The sequence below is a fragment of the Syngnathoides biaculeatus genome, chromosome 14, assembly GCF_019802595.1.
Source record: "Syngnathoides biaculeatus isolate LvHL_M chromosome 14, ASM1980259v1, whole genome shotgun sequence".
Lineage (NCBI taxonomy): Eukaryota > Metazoa > Chordata > Actinopteri > Syngnathiformes > Syngnathidae > Syngnathoides > Syngnathoides biaculeatus.
This window is the reverse complement of record NC_084653.1, coordinates 25,979,662-25,989,087: the sequence shown is the minus strand read 5'-3', so window position 1 is coordinate 25,989,087 and position 9,426 is coordinate 25,979,662. Positions and strand designations below refer to the sequence as shown.

The 9,426-nt window shown below is 48.4% G+C and overlaps 2 protein-coding genes across 2 annotated transcripts; both read left to right on the top strand.

The window, feature by feature from the left end:
- Nucleotides 1–1,811: 1,811 nt before the first annotated feature.
- On the top strand, nucleotides 1,812–2,837 carry LOC133512738 (olfactory receptor 11A1-like). The gene has a single exon (XM_061842672.1). It carries the CDS (start codon nucleotides 1,920–1,922, stop codon nucleotides 2,835–2,837), a length of 918 nt encoding a protein of 305 aa, XP_061698656.1. The 5' UTR covers nucleotides 1,812–1,919.
- Nucleotides 2,838–4,096: 1,259 nt separating this feature from the next.
- LOC133512737 (olfactory receptor 5AS1-like) lies at nucleotides 4,097–5,300 on the top strand. Its single transcript, XM_061842670.1, has one exon. It carries the CDS (start codon nucleotides 4,383–4,385, stop codon nucleotides 5,298–5,300), a length of 918 nt encoding a protein of 305 aa, XP_061698654.1. The 5' UTR covers nucleotides 4,097–4,382.
- The last annotated feature ends 4,126 nt before the right edge of the window (nucleotides 5,301–9,426 follow it).

Below are 9,426 nucleotides of genomic sequence, written 5' to 3'. Positions count from 1 at the left end.
CAGCATAATTCATGTACAGTATTTGGAATAAAATCACAAACATGACATTGTCTGAAATCGTAGGTCACGTCCATATTGAGAATGTAAGGAATATAACGTCAATAAAAACATGATGAAGTAATGAACGAGTTAATGAAACTGTAAATCACAGCCGTCCAACTCAAGGCCCGGGGGCCAGATCCGGCCCTCCACATGATTTGTTGTGGCCCACAAAGGCAAATCTAGTGTGTCAACTTCCATGATTCTTGTGAAAATCTGTACCAAAATTTCAAATGGTCTCGTATCGTCAACGAAAATGTTGAGGTAGGACGAGTATTTTTTTTTTTTTTTGAACCAAGCATGAAAAACGGTTGAAAACCCAATTACCTTCCAAAACTCGTTCATAAATTCTGTGTGTAAATATGATGAGGTGAAAAAATAGTTTTATGCTTTCGCACTCATAATGGCCCTCTGAGGAAAAATGTAATGAGAATTTGGCCCGTGACAGAAATGAATTTGATACTCCTGCTGTAAATTGTCACAAATCAACAGGCTTGAGCATTTCAATGACAAAAAAAAAAAAAAAAATCCAAATTTTAGTGAAAAATGACTTCATATGGATTTTATTTTGGCACGAAAAAAGAAAAGATTCGAATGGTGGATGTTTTTGGACGAATATTAATGCACATTTGGACCTAAGCAATGCACGGCAAACCAGTTTCAAATGGGGGAAAAATATCCATGCCAATGTGATATCAGATTTTGCTTTAGCATTAGCATGGAACTCACAAATTAAAAAAAAAGAAGAAGAGAAGACACGCTGTGGTGACCCCGAACGCAGTGGTCCCCAACCCCCGGGCTGCGGACCGGCAACGGTCCGTGGATCAATTGGTACCAAGCCGCTAAAGAAATAATCAATTAGCTCAGTTTTATTCATTATCCAAGTCTGAGCAATCTTTTATTTTGAAAAATGACCGGAGTCTCTTGGTTACATCTCGTCGGTCACTTCAGCGCCAAAACTCCCCCCCCCCCCCCCCCGCAACCTGGCAAAATGAGAAAAAAAAACACGTCCTTGGTAAAAATGTCTCTGCTCTTGAATGAGTTCAAGCGCTAATTCCCGACCATAGAAGACCCACAAACTGCTAAGGGATGGATCCGTGACCCATTTCTCAAGAATCCAGCATGTCTGTGCAACAAGAAGATCAACTGCTGGAGATCGCAAACGACGGTGGCTTGAAAGGTAGTTTCGAGACAACAACTCTGCCCATGTTCTGGATTAAAGTCATGGCAGAACTGTCATGGCCAGAACTCGCGGCTGAACCCAAATGCACGACTCACGAGGCTTAGTAGGAGTTTGGGAAGAGTCTTTGTTCCATCCAAAGACCAAATACCGGTAGGCAGCCCGCGAAGGTAGCAGCAGTAGATCCGGCAGGCGTAAGAGGAAGGTCAATGGCTGGTCGGGGTTCGGTACACGGGATAGCAAGAGCGGAAACAAGAAGTTGCGGGAAGGTGACACGGGACCATCGATCTGGCAAAGACCAGACCGCACGCGTGGCCGTAAATACGTGGGACGCAGTTACATAGATGAGACACCGGTGCCCGCATCTGCTGATACGTGCAACATGATCATCGAAGTCCGGGGGGACACCAGCAGCAAGATACCAAATTTTCCATTCAAGTTCACAAAGACACACAAGCAAGCAAGCTTAACAAGATCCTGGCTGATGTCGTGGATCTGAATTTGCAACCTGATTGTCGAAGTCCGGGGGCAAGGACAGACAGGTCATGGCGTGCCATGAACAACAAAAAGTCCAAATAGACTTTGGGGACTTTGTTGACATGACAGCGGCTCGTAATGAGATCCGCGGAGGCTGAGCGGTCGCCATAAAAAGACTCGACGCTCCTCCGACTCTTGACCGGCGGCGTGCGTCGCGCACACGATGAACGGAACGCACGCCCTCATCGTCCTCGGTGGCTACGTGGACGTGGACAAGTACAGATATGTATACTTTGTGTTCTTGTTGATACTCTATGTTTTCATCATCTGCTGTAATTGCACCATTATCTGTGTCGTGTGGCTCCACAGGAACCTTCACGAGCCCATGTATGTTTTCATTGCAGCTTTATCCGTCAACTCGCTTTTGTTCAGCACCGCCATCTACCCCAAACTCTTCGTGGACGTCTTGTCTCAAAGCCAAACCGTTTCTCGCGCAGCTTGTATGTCGCAGTTGTTCTTTTTCTACACTTTAGCTGCTTCGGACTTCTTACTGTTGTCAGCCATGGCCTACGACAGGTACGTGTCCATCTGCAAGCCTCTGCAGTATGCGACGACCATGGGCGCCTCCACTGTCACCGTCTTCTTGGTTTTGGCCTGGTTTCTGCCGGCCTGCCAGATAGCGGTGGCAACAGTTCTCAATGCAAAGCAGAAAATGTGCAAGTTTGTCTTAAAAGGGATTTTCTGCAACACCTCCGTGAATATGCTTCACTGCGTGAGATCAAAAACTTTGGTCACTTATGGTGCGTTCATCTTCATAAACATCGGGGTTGTCCCTGTGCTGTTCATCCTCTACACATACATCAAAATATTTCTAGTCGTGTTTCGCCGTTGCAACAGAGTTCGGGAAAAGGCGGCCGAGACCTGCGTACCTCACATGATGGTTTTAATCAGCTTCTCTTGCCTGGTCGCTTTCGACATCATCGTTAGCCGGATGGAGCCGGAGCTCCCAAAGAGAGTTCACGTCATCATGATGTTGCAAATAGTGGTGTACAATCCTCTCTTCAATCCAATCATATACGGCGTGAAGATGAAAGAAATCTGGAAACACATCAGGAAGTCGTTCGCTCACCACGGCAAATAAATCACGTTCAGGATTCAACTGGTCCTGTCAAATACTTTGTGCCTAATTAACACTTGTCAGGTGTTGTTTGGTGTTTACCTTGAAATGTGCTCAGTCCACAAATGATTGTTATGTGTCACACATGATTAAAAAATGTATCCCATTGAGGAAGAATTGTTCTTGGTTCATTGTAGTGTATTATTTAATTTGCTTAGCTGAATGGGGGGAAAAAAATTGCTTCGAAGATGCAGAGATTAACAAAAATGGGCGGTACGGCCTTAAAAGGTCAATTTTCTTTGACAAAAATCTGATTTCAGATTTGATCTTATTTTTAAAAAGAACAAATACGAATAAAAGAACAGAAAATGAGGGTGCTCGTCAGTGTATAACAATGTTCTAACCTGATACAGTCCAACGCAACCCCTTCACTTTGAGGTGCGGCCTGTGGGATGTTGGTCCAGTCACACATGCAGAGCCACTAAATCCCCCCCCAAAAAATGCTCAATGGGTGGCACGTGGGGGTAATCGTTTCAAGTATTGTCCAGTTTTTACCGTTTGGGTACAAAGTTACTTGCACTTTTTTGTGACGTACAAGAAAATGGCACCGTGGGGCTCAGAGGCGGTATCAAACGCAGAATTTTCCACCTCCTCGTATGCAAATGGTTCCAGAAGAGTGCACAAATACGATCAAAAAATAATAAATGTAACCTTTACAGTCGCTGTTGTTCTGACCACAAAAGCCGGAGAGGAAATTGCAATCTTTGGATGAAATTAACCCGTGTTCCGATTCATTCTTGAAGGCCATGAAACACAACTGAAATGAGGCCGACTTTGACAGATATCAAATATTCCATTCAAGTTGGGAAAAAGACACACATGAGCAGTCTTAACAAGATCCTGGTTGATGTCCTGGAACCTTACAGTGCAACCTGATCATCAAAGTCCGGTGGATCACCAGTGCAACGACGAAGGAACCCGAGGATCTACTGGGGTCAAATCATGTCACGAATCATCACTTGAGGACGACATGTCCACCCAACGGCCTGGTGTCAGGTGACGTCACGCTCGTTCATCCGGGTGACTTGACCGCCATTGTCGCAGACGAGCAGTCAGCAGTCCGTCGTCACCGTGCCCAAATTTTTGTTGCGTCTCCGGATGCGGAAATCGCGGAAACGGAGACGCCGGGAAGCGATTTTTCCCGTGTTCCAAAGATTCGATTGCATGAAGAGGAAGACGCAATGGAGTTATTGAAAAACACGGCGACAAAAGTGGCTTGAACGAAGCTCGAGTACGCAAGGCAAATTTTTATAGGAAAGTCTGTTCTGATCATCTGATCTGTAGACCATTGTCTGTAGGCCATTGTCACGTGATTGCCACCCAAGGATGTTCGACCCTGCCGTAGGTGACGGACAGGTTCACGCCGTGAACAACAAAAAGTCCAAATAGACTTTGGGGACTTTGTTGACATGACAGCGGGTCGTAATGAGATCCGCGGAGGCTGAGCGGCCGTCATAAAAGACTCGACGCTCCTCCGACTCTTGACCGGCGGCGAGCGGCGCGCACACGATGAACGGAACGCACGCCCTCATCGTCCTCGGTGGCTACGTGGACGTGGACAAGTACAGATATGTATACTTTGTGTTCTTGTTGATACTCTACGTTTTCATCATCTGCTGTAATTGCACCATTATCTGTGTCGTGTGGCTCCACAGGAACCTTCACGAGCCCATGTATGTTTTCATTGCAGCTTTATCCGTCAACTCGCTTTTGTTCAGCACCGCCATCTACCCCAAACTCTTCGTGGACGTCTTGTCTCAAAGGCAAACCGTTTCTCACGCCGCTTGCATGTCGCAGTTGTTCTTTTTCTACACTTTTGCGACATCAGACATCTTACTGTTGTCGGCCATGGCCTACGACAGGTACGTGTCCATCTGCAAGCCTCTGCAGTATGCGACGACCATGGGCCCCTCCACTGTCACCGTCTTCTTGGTTTTGGCCTGGTTTCTGCCGGCCTGCCAGATAGCGGTGGCAACAGTTCTCAATGCAAAGCAGAAAATGTGCACGTTTGTCTTAAAAGGGATTTTCTGCAACACCACTGTGAATATGCTTCACTGCGTGAGATCTAAAATACTGGCCGCTTACGGCGTGTTGATCTTCATAAACACCAGCCTGTTCCCCATCCTGTTCATCCTCTACACATACATACAAATATTTAGCGTCGTGCATCGCCGTCGCAGCAGAGTTCGGGAAAAAGCGGCCGAGACCTGCGTACCTCACCTGATGGTTTTAATCTGCTTCTGTTGCTTGGCAGCGTTCGACGTGGCCGCGAACAAAATGGAGTCGAAACTTCCAAGGAGCTTTCGTGTGATCATGATGTTGCAAATAGTGGTGTACAATCCTCTCTTCAATCCGATCATATACGGAGTGAAGATGAAAGAGATCTGGAAACATATCAAAAAGTTGTTCGCTCGCCATGGCAAATAAATCAAGTTCAGCATTCAATTGGTCGGACTTATTTCATAATGTCAAATACTTTCTGGATAATTAACACTTTTCAGATGTTGTTTTGTTGTATTTGTATGTGTTCCACGTACAAAAGATTGTAATATGTATCAGCATGATTAAAAAAAAAAAGGATCCCATTGAGGAAGAGTTGGTATTTATTTATTGATCTATTTTAAACCGTCTATCATGTGTGTGTGTATATCATATAGATGGACAAAAAAAAAAATTCATACTAAACAATTCAGTCCCAAATTATTTATTATTCTATTATTACATTCTTATTATTTTTTTCTATTAATATTCAACCATTGATATATTTCATCATAAGTAATGTATAATAATTAGAATAAAATCACAAAGATTACTTTTCAGGGTCTTTAAGGTTAGGTCAAGTCAATACCTTGAGAATCTGGGGAACGTATCATCAATAAAAAAAAATCATTATTTAATGCTCGCTCATGTCAAACGGACAACGTTACGTGATAAATTTGCTCCATCGTGATGCAGATTTGCTCACTTCTTCCTCAAAAAGTCACATCTCGACCCACGTAATGCTGTCATATATCAAGCTACAGTCTTGCACGCTTACAAAGAGAATAATTATTTCCTCAGATTACAGGGCGACATTGATTTACAATTGGGATCATATCACATGATTATGATTACAATGCATTTTGTAATTTCTTATAGTGGAGATCTCGAGTAGCAGATGAATTACAGTCGTGTTCAAAATGATGGCGGTCCAAAGAGACGAAGCAGATTTTAAAAAAAAAAATTTAGATATATTTTGTACAAAATATTTTGTTTCAAAGATTTACCAATCCTACGAATCACTGAACTCATATTTAGTTATATGACCAACGTTTTGTTGTTGTTGTTGCTGCTGCTGCTGCTTCACAACCGGCGGCACGGTGAACAAGCTGGGGAAACGTTGGCCTCACAGTTCTGAGGACCCGGGTTCGATCCCCGACCCGCCTGTCTGGACTTTGCGTGATCTCCCTGCGCAGGTTTTCTCCGGGCACTCCAGTTTCCTCCCAGATCCCCAAAACATAAAACATTAATTGGACACTCTAAATTGCCACTAGGTGAGATTGTGAGTGCGGCTGTTAGTCTATTTGTGCCCTGCGATTGGCTGGCAACCAGTTCAGGGTGTACCCCGCCCGCCTCCTGCCCGTTGACAGCTGGGAGAGGCTCCAGCGCTCCCCCAACCCTCATGAGGATAAGCGGCCAAGAAAATGGAAAGATGGATGCTTCACATTTGAGTGGCATGGAGTCCTTTCATGAGTTTTTCCTGTCAAGAAACGCCGGTACGGGGGCAGACCGAAATGCAGGACTTCGAGGCTGAGGCATAATGTTCATTGTGGTTTATTCCAGAAACTGGGTCATACACGGTGTAGCAGTCCGACAAGGCAGAGGTACAGAGATCCTAGGCTAGGCAGGATCCAAAAGACATACAGTCCAGCAAGGGTTTGATGACTCTGAAGCAAACTAACTAACTCAACAGGACAGGTTCAAACAAAAGGGCACAGAATCGCTGCGACGAGGGTTACTCTAACTTACGCGTAGAAGCGGAGAGTCCCACAGGCTGTGAATGCAACTCACTCACGCAAGGCAACAAACGGATAAATGCCAGTGACAATAATTACAGTCCGAATGTGTAACAGGAGCGCTCTTCCGGGCCGTACCCCTCCCAGTCTACCAAGTACTGGACCCCACTGCCCCTCCGACGACAAGACAGCAGCCGGCGTGCAGAATACACCGGACCGCCGTCCACCGTGAGGGAAGGCGGGGGGGGGGGGGGATCTTGACCGAAGGAACCAGCGGTGACGGACGGGTCGGGCGGAGTCTGCTCACGTGGAAAGTGGGGCGGACTCTCATCGACCTGGGAAGATTCAGTGATACGTCGACAGGGTTGATGATTTTGCTGACGGGGAACGGACCAACGGACCTGGGAGCAAGTTTGCGTGACTCCGTCCACAGCGGAAGATCCTTTAGTGGACAGCCACACTCGCTGTCCCACCTTGAGCGTTGGCGCCGCTCTCCTCTTTCGGTCCGCTCCGGACTTGTAGGAGCTGCCCATGCGCAGCAGGGTCCTGCCTCCCAGGTCCACTTACAGCGTCGTATCACAGCCAGGGCTGACAGCACCGCGAGTCCGTGGCCACCGAATGGAACAGAGAGGGGGGATCCCCATCCACGATGTGAAAAGGAGCCATACCGGTAGAGGCGTAGGGCAGGGAGTTGTGAGCGTACTCTACCCGTTTAAGGTGCTGGCTCCAAGTGCTCTGGTCCCGGGATGCCAAGCAGCGAAGGCCGGTTTCCAAGTCTTGGTTGACCCTCTCTGTCTGGCCATTGGACTCCAGGCGATGGCCCGATGTCAGACTCGCCGAGGTGCCGATGAGGGTGCAGAACTCCTTCCAAAACCGGGAGATGAACTGCGGTCCTCTGTCCGAAACGATATCCACCGGGAGCCCGTGGTAGCGGATGACCTCGTACAGCAGCAACTGGGCTGTCTGTTTGCCAAACGAGATCTTCGGGGCCGGCACGAAATGGACCATCTTAGAGAACCGGTCCACTATAGACAGTACCACCGTGTTCCCCTGGGAGGGAGGTAACCCAGTGACGATATGCGACCACGGGGGGGGGGAGGGAATGGACAGAGGCCACAGCTCTCCAACAGGGCACATGCGGGACATCTTGTTGGCCCCACACACCAGACAGGCGTTGACGTGTTCTCTTACGTCTCTACCCAGGTTGGGGCACCAGAACCATTGTTCAACCACCGAGCACGTCTTCGCTATGCCCGGGTGACAGACCATCCTATTGGTGTGGCCCAGTTGATCAAGTCGCCCCGCGGTGATGGTACAGCGTACAGGCGGCCAGGAGGTCAACCAGCGGGGCCCGGCATGTCCCTCAGGGCCTCCTTCACCCGTGTCTCGACCACCCAGGTGAAGCCGGACATGAAGCACGCCTTGTGGCAGGATCGAAACGGCCGCAGGTTCCGCGTGATCCCCGTCGTGGTTCCGTGAGAGAGCGTCCGGCTTGCCATTCTTAGAGCCTGGGTGGAAAGACAAGGTGAAGTGAAAACGGGTGAAGAATAGAGCCCACATGGCCTGACGAGCGTTCAGCCGCTTCACGGTCCTCAGATATTCAAGGTTCTTATGATTGGTGAGGACCACCAACGGGCCTTGCGACCCCTCCAGCCAGTGCCGCCACCCCTCTGTCGCCGTCTTGACCGCCGGGGTCAGCTTCCTCGACAGGAAGGCACAGGGGTGTATCCTCCCATCCCTGGTGCTCCTCTGCGACAGGATAGCTCCAATCACCGAGTCCGAAGCGTCCACCTCGACCACGAACTGGCGATCCGGGTCAGGCACTATGAGGATCGGCCCGGTGGTGAATCTTGCCTTGAGCTTGTCGTTGCCTGACAGGTCATGGTCCAGTGTTCCGCGGGGATGTGAGAGCGTGCAGGGACAGCAACGGAACTTAAGTTCCGTATGAATTTCCTGTAGAAGTTCGCGAAGCTAATGAACCTCTGCACGTCCTTCCTGCAGGCGGTAGTTGGCCACCGAAGAACCGCGTCGACCTTCCCGAGATCCATTTGAATCTCCCCATCTGCCAGGATGAACCCCAGGAAGGACACGGAAGCTTGGTGGAATTCGCACTTTTCCATCTTTACGAACAGCTGATGTTGCAGTAGCCGCTGAAGCACCTCTTTGACTTGTCGGATGTGGGAGGTCAGGTTCGACGAAAAAAAAAAAAAAATCGGGATGTCGTCGAGGTACACAAACACATTTTTATTCAGATACTCCCGAAGTAGGTCGTTGATGAAATTCTGGAAGACTGCCGGAGCATTCGTCAGTCCAAATATTCATAATGTCCTGTGGGGGTGTGCCGTCTTCCATTCGTCCCACTCCCGGACCCGCACCAGATGATAAGCACTCCGCAGGTCCAACTTGGTGAAGATCCGGGCTCCCTGAAGAAGTTTGAACACTGTCGCAATCAGAGCCAGAGGGTAACTGTTAGGTCCAAAGCACGGACGTCTCGCTCAATGTGGACCCAGAGGCTCCGGCACCAGGATAAAATGATGAGACAGAGGCAGAGTTGTTTT